At 44.7% G+C, this 15748-nt stretch overlaps 2 protein-coding genes across 2 annotated transcripts in view; both read left to right on the top strand.

The window, feature by feature from the left end:
* The window catches only part of LOC134652766 (uncharacterized), a 30474-nt gene extending 20441 nt beyond the window's left edge, over positions 1 to 10033 (top strand). The window contains exons 3-6 of the mRNA XM_063507928.1: positions 5529 to 5604; positions 5991 to 8746; positions 9538 to 9630; positions 9958 to 10033. Of these exons, the coding sequence (XP_063363998.1) occupies positions 5529 to 5604; positions 5991 to 8746; positions 9538 to 9552 (2847 nt within the window). The 3' untranslated portion in view covers positions 9553 to 9630; positions 9958 to 10033. The remainder of the gene's footprint in view (positions 1 to 5528; positions 5605 to 5990; positions 8747 to 9537; positions 9631 to 9957) is intronic.
* On the top strand, positions 9969 to 14933 carry LOC134652765 (smoothelin-like protein 1). The gene is made up of 4 exons (XM_063507927.1): positions 9969 to 10051; positions 10751 to 10889; positions 13002 to 13153; positions 14810 to 14933. Exons 1-4 carry the CDS (start codon positions 9969 to 9971, stop codon positions 14931 to 14933), a joined length of 498 nt encoding a protein of 165 aa, XP_063363997.1.
* Positions 14934 to 15748: the final 815 nt, after the last annotated feature.

Here is a 15748-nt window from a genome sequence, read left to right as displayed (position 1 = left end):
AAGTACTATATATACGTCCACTATGTCCCTTCGATTAGGACAGGCCCAAATAACCCTAACAAATATTGAGCGGACGGCCGTTCTGAAGAGTTTACTGTGTTCCTAATTTTGGTTTAGGTCGTCGGTCCTTGCCCGATTCTTATATGTATATTAATCCACTGTGGCCCTAGAATATCACCTTGTGGTATCCCGCAACGCCTGAACAATGCAGGTACGCTTAGTGGCCATGGAGAATAATCTAAAGCTGTGAGGAAATTTAGATCTTAGCTTTTATCATCTCGTGTTTCAATGATGCTATGCTTCCGGCTATAAGATAATGGGGAATTAGCGAGCCGTGAAGAAAGCCACTGCAGCGCGTGCTTAACTAGCTTTCGCTTTCGATGCGCGCGCAGCTGGCAGCGCGAACTAGCCGTTACCGTCAGGGTCGGCACATTTTAGCAAATTCCTGGTTTCATCCCGGCTGCCTCATGTGCGTACCTTTCAAAGTTTCTTTTTGGTTTTTGTATCAAATTGTCTTGTTATATTTTTAATTTTTGTATTGTTTTGTTGCTGTTTTTAATATTTTTGCCTCGTCTTCAGTTTCTCACTGATCACACAGGTCTCCTTTCATACGCTAGACAGCTTGCCCCCAAGCTGCTATTATCCTATTTCGTTATTTACGCGTATATATAAAGTGACTGTCAGCTAAATCTGATTGTCAGCAGTGTGGCACAAAATAATACCTAGGCCTTCATAAGTATATAATACCTAGGCAATATTATAAGTGACAACCCTAGTCCTGTGGACAATCAGCCGAAGCGGCGGACCGAAACATCGCGGTCGCTAGCTTAATGCAGGTGGACTGCACCTATTTTTTTGCCACCAGATCAAGTGAGATCACATTTAAATTTTAAGTCTCGCTCTGCTCGCATTCCTCATATAAGTCATCAAACTATGCTTGGTACTAAATTGCAACCCCCATTACACCACACATTAGGTTTCTGTATGTCAAACTTCATCGAAATTCGTTTTTTCTTTAAGGGTAACATTCCATTTCTGACCGCAGCTGCACTACTGGTACTGAACGAGTCGGTGTTACTGTCAATTTCCATAGTAAAATGAACAGTAGTGCAGCTGTCGTTGGAAATGGACTGTCACCTGAAGGAGGACCAACCATCTAAAACTTTATTCTTAATATTAGTAGTATTTATATAGTTATCAAAATCGTAGGTAGATCGAAATAGATAAATTTATTTGTAGTACCAAAATATGTTATTGATAAGTAATACTGAAAGGAATAAGCTTCCAATAATGAATAAAGCGTAGTGGCTAGTCAGCTCAGCTTATTTATTCCATAGAACAAGTCTCAGACGCGACAAATTGCACCGGCTGGAAAGTGCCGCGGTACAAGCGACGAACTACCGCGATACTGCTACGTAAATACCTAAGATCAATGTGGTGAAGTGAAGACTAGCATAAAAAATAATTGCTTAGAAGACCGTCATAACTTCATAAGGCAAGAACTCCCATATTTGTGAGAGCGTCACTTCTTTTGCTGTAAGTGGAGTGTGTGTATGTTTAGTACACAACCACCGTACTCCGTGCCGTGCCGCACCGTGCCGCCGTGGGAACAATGCGTCGGGCGTCCATCCCGCTGCATTGTTCCCATGAACGTCCTCCGGGTTCCCAAGGAGTTGAGCAGCACCACTCCACCATATAACGTGGACTGAAAGTGGAACACACTCGCTATACCATAATCGGCCAGAACACGTATCGTATATTACAAATATACGTGTCCCGCAACCACTCATGGCTTACACCGCATGTATATTATATCGCTACCGCGCTCGCTCGAGTCTTGTGCCAGTTGTGCCGCCGTGGGAACACTACGCTCTATCCCGCTACGTGTGAGCGTTTCACTCATGACTCATGAAAGTCCTCGTGTAAGCTTATTTAGCTTTCTATGCAGGTGAGAAACCTTAGCCGGTGGGCACACTTGAAACACTTATGTACGCAAGCCTACCCACATATACCAACAAACGTACGTACCAATAAGTACGTACCAACTTTCCATACCTACAAGTTTGGTGCATAATTAGTGCAAAAAAAGTTTAATTACTAATTTTGAAATTACTTTAGGTGCTGTAATCCAGTAACTAAACCTTTTTTAGGTTCCGTATCTATCTCAAAAGGAAAAAAACGGAACCCTAATAGGATCACTCGTGCGTCTGTCTGTCCGTCCGTCTGTCTGTCAGCCGTGTGTCTTAAAAATATTCTCCGAAACTACTGGACCAATTACTTAAGTTGAAATTTGGCACACATATGTAAGTGTGTGATGGACGTGTAACGTAAATAAATGAATTTTAAATATGGAGGCCATTTTTGGGGGGTAAATGAGAAAATTAAAAACTAAAGTTTTTCAAACTATATCGTGTAATCGTGTTACATATCAAATGAAAGAGCTCATTGTAAGGATCCATCTCAAATATATATTTTTTATAATATTAGAATTAATAGTTTAGCAGTCATTCAAGTAAATAGGCAAAAAATGACCATTCCCCCTCCCTTATCTCCGAAACTACTGGGTCTAAAATCTTGAAAAAATATACAAAATAGACAGGAAAACCTATTAGAAATGTGCAGTCAAGCGTGAGTCGGACTTAATGTACGGAACCCTTGGAACGCGAGTCCAACTCGCACTTGGCCGGTTTTTTTGCGTTCCTCTAAATTCCATGAGTATAGTTAACCAATGCAGCATTATCGATCGAGGTTCCTACACTTGCCGTTCTTATTACCTATTCAAAATTTACAAAATAAAAACATTATGCAAATTACTGCAGTTTCTTTGACAAATAGTGATTTTGTGAAAACTCAATGAATTCAGTCTCTATCCTACTTATCTGTTGCCAAACGCGTAATCGCGTAACGTAGGTAATACCTAATCATTTAAACATAAGTACCTAACTACATTAACTACCTGTAAGCCCCGCATTTTCACACCTTTCGTTATATTTGGCGCGCCCTGCAAACTGTTGCTGTATTGTTTCGGCTTCCGTCGTCGGCTCTATTTTTACAGGCACAACGTAAATACCAGCCTAGTACAGCGACACGGTTAACTGACCGAAATTAGAATTCATCACTTTTGACTTAACTAATACTATATACAACTAGTGGCTCTGTGAGATGTATACCTCACGAACCGCCATGGCTCTGCCGTTTTGAAAAAATTCCAAAAACCACAAAAGAAACGATTTAATCATTGAATCTGCTCGCAAAATTTCACGAAAAACGGTTGAGAATTGCGATCTGAGGATCTACCGCGAACCACGTTCGACGTGTTTCCTCCCTGTCACACTTATGTACGTACCAATTTACAAGTGCGACAGAGAGGCAACACGTCGAACATCTGGGGGCACGGCAGTGCCCCCGCCAAGTCGAGCGCGAAGCAAACACTGCCGTACCATCCTTTACTGGAACCATTTCGCCGCATTTTCAGGCCTCTATTTGAGGACCTCTGGATAAGACCAGAACGCAGAAATTTTTGTCATCCAGTAAGCTATAATCACATACTTAAAATCCAAAATTTCAAGTCTGTAGGTCATTTGGTTCCGAAGTTAAGCGAAAGCAAAGTTTCGCATTTATGACACTCACTCACTCACTCATGATCATCAGAATGGAACTAGTACTTCCCATAAACTCAGAGAGCTGAAATTTGGTACAGAGTTAGGGTTTAATGGCCACATAAAGGGAAAACCTAAAAATATTGCAATATCAGTCACGTTTTAAAGATCTAAGAACTGCATAAGTAAGTTTGTAATCCCATATAAATATATGATATTACAAAGTTACTGTTGCAGTTCCTACAAATAGCAGGTAAAGTAAAGGTACACTACGATGTACGATGTGAGTATGAATGAAGATATGTTTAGTTATGATATGTGTATACATAGTATGAGTACCCGAAAAGAAGGACTGCCTACAAAAAGAGTTGAGATCCCATCAAAAACATTACATGTAAAAAGGTGCAAGTCTCGCAACGCTTCTACTAGAAAAAAGTTTTGAGATGTAATGTGAAACCAAGTCGGTTATTTTAATCAGTGCCAGGGGGTGTTAAAACCGTATCAATAAGATATCTTTAATTTGTAATACATATAATGACTTGGCAATCGCACATAATGCTTTACTCGTACCGTACTCGTAAATATGTGTATTGCTCAAACTGCAATTAGCGCTAGCGTTATGTTCAATTAGAATTATTTTTAATAGGTGACGATGATCCTTTTGTCATTATGCAGCCGTGCGATGGCCAAGTCATTATACGTATTGCAAATTAAAGATATCTTATTGATACGGTTTTAACACCCCTGGCACTGATTAAAATAACCGACTTGGTTTCACATTACATCTCAAAACTTTCTTGTAGTAGAAGCGCTGCGAGACTTGCACCTTTTTACATGTAATGTTTTTGATGGGATTGAATTTACCGGACATATGAAAGCGTTTTTGCCCAAGCTGAAAGGGAGATCTCCGCCAACGCTTCGGTCAACTACTTAATGTTATTTTGTGTAAAATCCGAGTTATTTCTACATCTTGCCTAAAAACTGCATCATTTAAATAATAGTCATACCTAACCAAAGATACTTACATTAAAAGTTCAATCCTGTTTTATGGTACGCCACTGGTCACTTAACTGTGTGTCAAGGAAGGTACTGGGTTTAGACCTTATCTCGTAGCCATAAAGTTCACAGTGTGAACTACTGATAAGTATATGGAGTAGCTTGGAAACACCATTATTCGATGGAGGGCATTTCCGGCACGCCCGTTCCCGATGCGTCTGTGAACTTGATAATTGTTGATACGGTGAAGTTCACGAGAGCACGCACCAAACGAAATGTAGATATTATTCAAATAAGTGACCCGAATGAGTGAGTGAGTCGAATAAGTGAAGTGATTGAGTGAGTGAAGTCTCGTGACCGTTTGTCGTCCTGTGATAATTATTGCAAAGATATAACCACCATTGGTGTACTGTTGTTAGAGACTTAGATATATAATATTAAAAATGACTGACTGCCGCCGTATTGTACCTACTTTATATTCTGTGGACACAATTAATTTCATTTATTGGTCCTTCGTTACGTTCATATATACCAGGTACATACTTATTTTATGTTCTTATAACTATTATGTTGGTATTGAATGTTGTTATATAATAAATATTATTTTAAGTATTTACTACTGACCTTGTATTGAAATGACCGAGGCAGCGTATTAAGTAATACGCTCTAAATGGAAACGTACCCCTGAACGCGAAGCAAATAAATACCTATTTGAATTATGATTTATTGTGTTGTTTGTCCGTCAGTTTACGACATAGAATAAGCAGACATTCACGTAAATAACTGTCTGATATTGCTTTACAGATTTTTTATGTTTGACATTGTAATATGCAAGAAATAAAAGGCTTTTTTATTTTTATTTTTTGTTTATTTTTATTTATTTATTGCTTTACAAAATAATAGATAATAATGTAAAAAAATACAATGTTGCAGTTGGAAGAGTGCACCGACTACGAGCAGCGGCGACGCCTGCGCGCGCGCATACGCACACTCATGGCCGAGCAGGAAGGTGAGCTCTCCCATTCTAACACTTTACTGCTTGTTTTTGTGTAAGAGAGTTTTGATTTCAATTTTATCAAGAAAATGTTTTGATTTGGAAATTTCTTTAGACTACACACGTTTGGAGACTCACGGCTCCATATTTTATCCTATTTCATTACAATGAGGCCTAAATTACATTTACCCTTATAAAGAAATGTTATTTACACAACACCATCAGTCAGTAATCGAAACACAGAAATACTAGTACAACAGGCCGTGTCAATACGATGTCCTCAAAATACTTTAGAACCCAGAACTCAGGATGGCTAACATTCCGAGAGAATGCTCGGTCAGTTCTGCTACCGTACAGACACAAAAATGCATTATTCTATTTATATTTCCATTACATTGTAGCATGCGCGACCGCCGTGACGGAAGCGCTGGCGGCGGCCGGCGAAGCGCCTACGGACTCCGAAGCGCGCGGTGAGTCTCTTCTACTCCCGTTGCTACAGGGCCTCCTCGGCGGCGGCGGTGAGCGCCTGCTCGCCGGGCTCGGCGCGGCCAGCGCTGACGTCGTCGCCGACGTGCGCCGCTCCCTGGGCCGCCTGCGGGCAGCCCTAGCCCCGCCCGCGGCGCACCCGCAAGCACGCGCACTCCTCAACCTCACTGAACGTCTAGAAGAAGCCCTCGACGCCGCTGACCGCCTCGATGGCTGCAAAAAACGCCATCGACGCCGATCACGCGCCGCCAGACACACCGTCGGCGTTACCCACGAGGAACTCGAAGAAGCGCGCCGAATGGTAGATAGAGATCAGCTGGCACTCGCGCCCGAACCGACCACCTCTGCTTTGCCTTCCAGCACCGCGTCGACGGCCTCCGTGCCTAGCGTGGATACCTCGACTCCCGAGCGGCGACAGAGCGTCGATGAAGAAGTGAGTTTCCATGAAGCGGTGCCGGCGCAGCAGAAGCGAGCGCCTATCGCGCACTCGGTCAGCTACGAGTCCGCACCCGTCAGTCGCGACGCGCAGGTAGTCGAACGCCGCGCGTCTGGACCCGTTAGTCACGAAGAACAGGTAGTTGAACGCCGAAGTTCTGGTCCACGTAAACCGGAATTCCACCGTCACTCTATCGCTGACAAGCCGAAACCAGTCCAGGCGCCAGCGCCCGCACCCGCGCCTGCTCCTGTCGCCGCTCCTCCTCAGCCGCGACCTCTGTCCAACACTAAGAGCGGTATAGCTAGAATAGCCAATAAGTTCAACGCCCAGATAGAACGAGAAGCACCGCCGCCCATCCGCCGTGTTCCGAAAAGGCAACCGCAACCAATAACCGCACCAACCATGCAGACGCGTCCTCAGCCGGAAGAACGAGCATACCGTGCTCCTCTCTATAAACCTCTTCCTCCAACGTACAACTTTGCAGCACCGCCGCCCGCTGAAGACTTTTCTAAACCTCTGAACAGGTTCAGCGGCAATAAGAAGCTGCGTATGAAGCGTGCCAATACCATAGACATCGGTAAACCACTCGGTGGATATCGGCTCGATAGCGACACGGATGAAGACGCGCCACGACGCGGCCCAGTCGTGCCCGAGTTCAGCCCACAAACAGATAATGACAGGAAATTCTTAGCTTTCATGAAAAAGAACGAAGGAAATGAAAATGGGCATGTAAATTGGAGCAATAGGTTCGGTAACATTAAAAACACCTTCGAGAATCGTGAGGACCGCAGCAGGTCCTCCAGCTCGTCCTCTGCCAAGCGTTTCTGGCAGACGACGGAAGAGGCTCCATCCCCTCAAGTCAGACCTAGGAAGGTGTTAGGTGACTTTAACTCGGATAGACCCCGTGTACCCTGGGCGGCTGAACGTAGGGATATATCCCCGCAAGTCCCACATTCATATCCGCCTCTCCCGCAGGCACCACCGAAACAGTCTCACTACGCCCCGCCCCTGCACCACCAGACTCCACCCACAAACCACCACGTCCCACCTGTAAATTACCAACCCCTACCACCGCACCAACACCACCACCCTCCTCCCCCGCATCACCAAACCCCGCCGCCTAAGCCTGTGCATCACCCACCCATACCCCAATCCCCAACGAAACCTATCGCCAAACCATTCGTCGCCAAACCGATCCCCGTCAATCAGTTCTCGCACGCCCCAATGTCCGCGTTCAAACCTCCTAAAAAGATCACATCTCCGGTGTCGGCACCGGCCCTTGTATGGGTTCCACCGTCGGCCAACCAGCCACCAGTCCTGTCTCCTACAAGCGACACTACACCCTACAGACCCAAGCAGGCGCCGAGCCCGCCCGCACCCACCGCGCCCTGGGTCCAGGCAGTCGAGAACAAACCGCGCAGAGTGCTCAGCCTCGCTGCCAATAAATTTGAAAACCCCTCTCCTCGCGCGATTCAAATGTCCCCTCAAAGAGATAGGCCCTACGCCTTTAACCCGCCCACACCGCCGACTTACGCGCCCCCGCCCACACAAAACTACCCGGTCAAAGCTATCCCGAGCCAGAACGACCTGGCCGCTCCGGGTCTCGTCCATCGCCTCGACAACCGCCCGTACGAGGACAACTATGTGCCTAAGGTGGACGCTCAAAAATTGCAGATAGAGTTTTACGAGAAACAGATCCGCGAGAAGAAGCTTAGGGAATCGATGAGCAATGGGCACTACAAGCCGCAATCACAAACCCAGGTACAACCGCCTCCATATACCGTGACCGACTTCACGCCCGCTAATGTAGTTTCAACGTTCGTGCCGCTCCAGCAGACGCCGGATATAGAAAAGGCCCGGGCACATAAAGTAGACTACTTGCCCGATGTCGTGCTAAACGAGGCCCATGAGCCCGCTCCCGCGCCCGCTGCGCCCCGGCATAGCTCCTACGCACAGAAACCGAGAAGTCCATACACACACAGCCAGCAGAACGGCACCCACAACGGCGACGTTGCTTACACAAACGGGCACGGGCTCGACGAAGAAACCACAGAGCACAGCAGCGTAGTGACTCGCGTGATGCGCGGCCCGGTCGGGCAGACCGCCACCGTGACCGCCGGCGCGCGCACCCGCCACGACCCGCGCGGGCACGCGCCGCACGCCAGCGCCGCCGACAGCCTCAAGAACTCCCTCGACAAGATCCCGCGCCAGCCGCGGCGGGACAGCCGCGCGCAGGTACGGCCGGCCCCTGTACAGCCCCAGTCCTCGCTCGCCCCCTCGCCCCGCCCGCCCGTCATCAAGTCGCCCCTCACCCCGAGCCCGCGCGAGTTCTCGAGCGAGTCCGCCGCGAGCCGCGACTCGAGTCCGGGCCTCAGCCAACTCTGTCGCTCGGGCTCGTGGCAGCACATCACCGAACGCCGCAGCCCCGCATCACCACGTCGCGTAGTCGCGCGTGCTAAATCCATGCACCTGCTCGCCGTGCCCAAGATGTTCGAAGGCGGCATCCAGCCCGACGCCCTGCCCGACAAGAAGCGAACGGTGGAGGCGTACTTCTCCGGGCAAGCGAGCTCGACGGCCGTGGGCGCGCGCGCGAAGGTCCGCGTGCGGCAGAGCCAGGGCTACGGGCTGGGCCGGAGCCGCACCATGCCCAGCGTGACGGAGCTGCAGTTCCTGGATGAGAGCAACGCCGACGACGCGTTCGAAGACCTGGTGTCGGCGCTGGCGTAGCCACACATTCCACTAGACTAGGCGGGAGAAGCGAGACGCGCGTGAGTCGTGTGTGTGTGGGCTGCCTGTCGCTTGTGTCGCTCCCCGCATGCCCCCGCACCGTGACCGTCGATGTACATATACATACTCGCAAAATCCGTAACATGTCGATCGATGCCATTTCACCGTTTCCAATAACCGTTTTAATTTGACTAATAGCTTAAGTATCGTATTGTTTTGGCTGTTATTGTGTTGGAGATGCCCTTAGATTTAGCCGAGATATCGGTTGACTTGACTCTGATCTTGTTTTCCGTTTGCAGAGGAAGAGGAAGTAACGACTGAGATATCGAGCGTGCGGAGGGACTCCTCAGAGAAAACCGTTAGCAGTAGCACCACCACTACAACTTCTAAAGGTCTGTAACATACTTTTGTACTGTAGATAGTGTGTGTGCTGACACGTCACGTGGCGATCCTGCTAACTTAATACATACATTTTCAACAGACTAGTACGCTGGTTAAAAGACAACCATTTACAAACGAATTATAAGCAATCGCAGCAACAACTTTCATGATTTCTTCTTGGTTGATTTCGACTGTCGGTGGCAGCGGTTATACACGAATAATAAGTCGTCACTCACATCCCAACCTGGCGTTTTGCACTTGCTGCGCTGCTTGGTGTGCTGCATGATAATAAACATAAATAAAATAAACGTCAATATTAGTCCGTTCTGGTGTTCCAGTGATCGAGAGCATGACGCGGCCGGCTCCCAAGCCCGTGTCGCCGTTCGCCAAGTTCCGACAGCTTGAGAAGCAGAACTCTACCACCAGTCCCAAGTAAGCATCAACCCCACTCTGAACCCACACACGTTAGAAATCCCTTCGCAATTGGCCCCAACTATCGCAATAGGCGCCTAAAACACTTGATCTTAAAGTAGATATTAAAATATATTTCATGTATTATTTATAGTAGTTAGGCTTAATAAAATTATATTTTATTTATTTTTTAGCAACCATATCTGTGGATACGGATAAGGAATAGGTACACGTAAATATTGAATTAATGATATGCATTTATAACGCGTTATAGTAGCTTCATTATAATATTTATATTTATAATCACTCGCTAAGGCTGAGTACACACGGATTGTTTAACACTTGTACAGTTGACAAAATAACATAAGTAAACAAAGGTTTCAATCACTTAAATTATATTCAGCCTTTGTCTGCTCAGACGACGTATAATAGTCTAGTATATTCGGTGATTTAGACAAAGTAAAGCATTAGTTTCTTTCCATAGCATGTCTAACTAAATTATAACCTCAAAAATAATAATTTTATAGGTTATAATTTCACCAAACAGAAAGCAGAGACAGAAAGCAACATGTTTATCTTGTTTTCACCGCACTATAATCGAGACAATCATACGCATATCAACTGTACTAAACTAAACCATTAGTTAGTCCATCCTAACGTACACGCGTCGTGTAAATAACGTCACCAGAGGGCTCCAGACTAACGTTGCGTCCGTTGTAGCTCGCCCAAGTCACCGCAGAGCCCGGGCTCTCCGTCGCAGCCCTTCTTCAAGTTCACCGACCCCGCGCTGCAAGCCAGCGCTGTCACTATTAAAGAACGGTTGCTGCAGTGGTGTCGTGACAAGACACGGGACTACGAGGTACACGCCGGTTCCTGCCAACTGGGGATTATACGCGCTCTGGTTGTGTAGGAGGACCCCCCGCACACCCCACTTTTACACATGCGAATGTATATAGCTGTAACGTAAACACTTAAATATAATCAAAATAGATAGGTATTAGATAAGCATTTCACCTTAAATTTAGAACACTTTAGTACACAATTTATCACAAACACTCGTAGAAGAACACAATTGGTTTCACTTGCAGTAGGTACTCGCACTTAGAAATTATTAGTAGGTACTGTCCTATGGCTTTTAGTTTTTAAACATAGTTAATCGACACATCAATAAATCCTTTTTTAAACGTATTAGGCATCGGTAGGTCACATCAGCCGTAAAAGTGCATGGCGACTTTATTAATGAATTCATTCATAATTTCTCCAATATAAATCACGAGCACAATCACTAAGGCAAAATATAAATTCAGTAAGAGCTCAAGGCAAAGCTAAAAAATAATTATTTTTAAATAAGTGGTTAATATATTGACCAAATTTACATAATTTGGAGTTCATTCCGTACGTTCAAATATTTGTCCTGGCTCCTGGCATTACGAACAAGACGCTACGTCTGTTTATAACGTACCATTCAAAACAACAACAGCTTGTCAATATGTAATATAATTCTGTAGAGTTTTGCGACGTTGCACCAATGCAATTCACATACCATGTGTAGTCGGCTGCATATCCGACGAGTGGGGAGTGGGGGGTCAGGAGTCGCCGGTAGTTAGAGCATGTCCCGCGCACGCGATAACTCACGTCACAGCACGCACTCACACTTGGGGTTGCCAGTTGTCGAAATAAGCATATATTACAAAGAAATAAGGTCCACCGATGGTTGGATTTGAGGTAGGCCGAATGATGCAGCGCATACATTTTTGGTGTTTATTTTTTCGATGAAATAGGCAATTGGCAACCCTAAAGACAAGCTTTCCGTCGCTTTATACTAGTATATTTTTTATTGTATCCATGTATCACGGTATTTATTACTTAATTATATATAAGTATATTCTACATTCATCCGTAGGGACTTACTACTTCTGAGAGTTTTAACCTAGTAACAAACAAGCACCAATTAAAATATTCATGTGACCGATATTTTTTTATAAAGAGTTACGTTTCTCAAATACCTAATTTGTTTCTCTAATCAGATGATATTAACAGCCTGCGACTGATAAATGAGTGTGGAAATATTTTTTAATAAATCTTTCGTTGTGTATCAATCGTATCATTAATTTTTACTGTTACATATCGACTGTAACATGACTGAATGCCCGATTCAGATTTATCAACTTGTAGCTTTGATCTTGATTTGATACGACCCTGAAGATCGTTCCCGCAAAGCCGTGCATGCAATGCGCGCCAATCACCAAGACGACCATCAAGGTTGTATCAAAACCAGTTTAAACCCATAACAAAATGTTAAATTAGAATCGACGTTAGGGTGAAATAGTGAGTTGTCCGTGTGATAGATTACTTTAAATATCATCGAGTAAAAAGCATGAGCCCTAAAAGAGTGTAAGTAGCGTAAGTACCTACTGTTGCTGTGTAAACAGTGCATGGTGTTTTGTGTTCTGTTTTGAAATAGGTTTCTATCAATGTCAATATTCCCTGTTATGTAGGTACCTATGTATATATTTTCAGTTTTGTTAGGTCTTTGAAGACGTCTGCAATACCTATGGTATAAAATAAGACCGAAATTAGTAATCTCGAGACTACAGATTTTTTTTCACATAAGCAGCCGTTTATCTATACCATATATTAGTGTGATTTAGAACATCCGCCAATAGTTACTGATCAATTCAACATTATTTTATTACTAAAAGAAGATCTCTTACCCAACAGCCCCATATAGCGTTAAACATGTTATAAATCGACAGAAAATATAAACATTCCATGCCTCAAAAATAATGTATAAACAACCATTCGGTTGAAAAGGCTACAATCGCCACGTTGTGGTATATTTCCATTTGTCCCCGCCGGGGACACATGAGAATGGGTGCAATCATATGAATCATCCCATCTGTCCCGCCTCACGTAGGGCAGCGTTTACGTGTGGCGGTTACAGATGGGAATAAACCCGTGTTTTGCGCAGAATGTGAAGCTGGAGAACTTCTCGACGAGCTGGTCGGACGGGCTGGCGTTCTGCGCGCTCGTTCACCACTTCCTCCCCGACGCGTTCGACTACTCCAAGCTCACGCCCGAGAAGCGGCGCCACAACTTCACGCTCGCCTTCAAAGTCGCCGAGTAAGTAGCTTATTTATCCCCTGGCGGTCTAGCATGAGTTGCGTTCTCGCGCGCGAGTCCATACTTGAAGTCGCGCTATGTAGCACGCGCAGTGTAGTGACGCGCAGGTCTGCCGCGAGGAACACATCTCCTATAAGGCACCACTTCATTCCGAACCCGTCCGATCTATACTGATGAAACTTCGCCACAACTTCACGCTCGTCTTCAAAGTCTCCGAGTAAGTAGCTTATCTATCTACTATGTCACTGAATAGCACATAAGATGCGCCATTTCGGCTTTATACAATCTTCTTAGGTCTTCTATAGGACCAATAGGTGTTATTTGAGACACGTTCTATCGACTACTATAGAACCACAAATTGTTACTCGGGTAGTCATGTAAGTAGTCTGACCTGTAATTTACAATTATCAATAAAGTATGAGTATCCCCTCACGTGAGGAACACATCACCGATAAGGCACCACTTCATTGCGAACGCGTCCGATCTATATCTATACTGATGAAACTTCGTCACAACTTCGTACTCTGCTTCAAAGTGCCGAAGTATCGCTAAATCGTATTCTTGATGTACGACATCTGACAATTATGCCACGCTAATCGCAGATCATATGTAACCAGTATGTAACACATATGTCTGGCGCATATGTAACTCATGCGACAGGTGCCAAGGCTTTCAAAACCAAATGCAAACGCGTTTAACTGATCTTCACCACCGTCTTTCCTTTCGTTCAATCTGCAAGACCGTATTGTGCAAAATATGTAGTCGTAAACCACGCAATACCCAGAGCCAATCTTCGCAATACGGTACTGACCGATGACTCACTGACAGTCCGTCAATCGTCAGCCGTGACCAGGCATCACATCAGCAAACGCGCAGTATTTTCAGGGCTTGATGTCACCGCCAACTACTACACTCAACTACGTTCTACACTGAAGACCAATTGAAACGTGTACTTGTATATAGAAATTGCTTTACAAACTCGTGTGGTCTTAGGTTTAGTCACCGCGCGTGTCCGCCCACTCATACGCAGCGCATCCGCGTCGTAAATTTCTATTTTCGACCGCAAGCGTATCATTTATAACTTGTAAATATCAATTTTGAAATTGATTTGAACTTTACGACCTGACGAACCCGGGACGGCCAGTTTGCAGTAAAGTTCATATTTACATTAACATCGCGTGTTCGTTATTAATATCTGGGATTCACAGCATTGGTCTTGAATGTGTAATTGTAATATGTTAAATTGTGATTAATTGTAACACAAATACGAGTAGAGCTTTAGCTCTGCCTTCATTGGAATTTTCCTGCCTCAATTTATATTATCTACACTTAGTAAATGTGCCCTAAGTACCTACCATGCATCTTCAAAGACCAGTAATTTCCCTTGCATTTAGATTATGAGCACTAAAAAGCTTTCAAGGCTTTTAGGCTTAATTTAGACATCATCTTTATCTTCCTGGTGTTGTTCCGGCTTTTTGCCACGGCTCATAGCAGTCTGGGGTCCGCTTGGAAACTAATCCAAAAAAATTGCGTAGGTAGTTACAAGTTATTACGAAAGAGACTGCCATTTGACGCCCCAGCCCAGAGGGAAACTAGACATTAGACATGACACGAGAATAAAGACATATAAATAACAGTTATTATTTCTGTTTCCAGTGAGAAGGCGGGCATCTACCCGCTGCTGGACGTGGACGACATGGTCGCCATGCGCAAGCCGGACTGGAAGTGCGTCTTCACGTACGTGCAGGCCATCCACCGCCGCTTCAAGGATGAGCGCTGACCGCCGCACACGCACGCTGTGTTTTTGGCCACACTTACGTAGATGGAAATAGAGTCTAAATTCGCAGGATCGCTGATAATTGGAGTGATAGTCGTGCGAGTAACGTTTCGAGGATTACAGAATGGATATAATTCTTGGCACGTCTACTGATTCAATTGTCTGTGGTTTAATAACAGAAAAATAACTGTAATATTCCTTCGCTTGAGTAAGTATTTACGCAAATAGGTGTGTGTGTGTCGATAGTACACGCCCAAGATAAATACATCTTCGCAAATTTAAATTCCCGAATACCTATATCTATAAGTGAAGAAATATAGGAATAGTGATGCGAATACCATCGATAAAAGCGACATCTGTGGCCAAAAATATAGCGTGAGTGTTACATTTAAGTAGTCGAACGCTAAAGTCACAAAAGTATATATTTTTTTGTATAATCCAAGTGTATATTTAGAGTCCAAAGAGCGTATGTTGTTATCGAATTGTTTGTTTGTGTTAATGTTTGTCAAATGTTTATGAAGTCCGCCCAGCTCGTTGTATATCCAGCGCCGTCTCGACAGTCCTATTTATTGTAATCTCAAGATGTATGTGATTTTTTATATTAGCTCGTAAGCTTGACTAACTGATGGTATGAGTACCGACTTCGTAGGTTAGTCCGTAGATTTTTATACATTTGATTTTCACCTTTGCGATTGGACCCCTGATTGCAAGGATCGCTTTGACTTATTTATCTACATAAGGAAGTAGTATCCTCGCGACCCTCAGGCGTTCATTTCAACGTCAATCCATTAACTTACTACTTGTATTCATTAATTATC

This window comes from Cydia amplana, chromosome 12 (assembly GCF_948474715.1).
Source record: "Cydia amplana chromosome 12, ilCydAmpl1.1, whole genome shotgun sequence".
NCBI classification, from domain to species: Eukaryota; Metazoa; Arthropoda; class Insecta; order Lepidoptera; family Tortricidae; genus Cydia; species Cydia amplana.
Note: the sequence above shows the minus strand (reverse complement) of the source record. Positions and strands in the feature narration are given on the sequence as shown.

Excerpts from the sequence above, each read along its gene's own strand:
- LOC134652765 (XM_063507927.1), top strand. The coding sequence starts at position 9,969 with ATGACGCGGCCGGCTCCCAAGCCCGTGTCGCCGTTCGCCAAGTTCCGA. Across the intron at positions 10,052-10,750 it reads AACTCTACCACCAGTCCCAA|CTCGCCCAAGTCACCGCAGA; the intron begins GTAAGCATCAAC and ends CGTCCGTTGTAG. Across the intron at positions 10,890-13,001 it reads ACAAGACACGGGACTACGAG|AATGTGAAGCTGGAGAACTT; the intron begins GTACACGCCGGT and ends TGTTTTGCGCAG.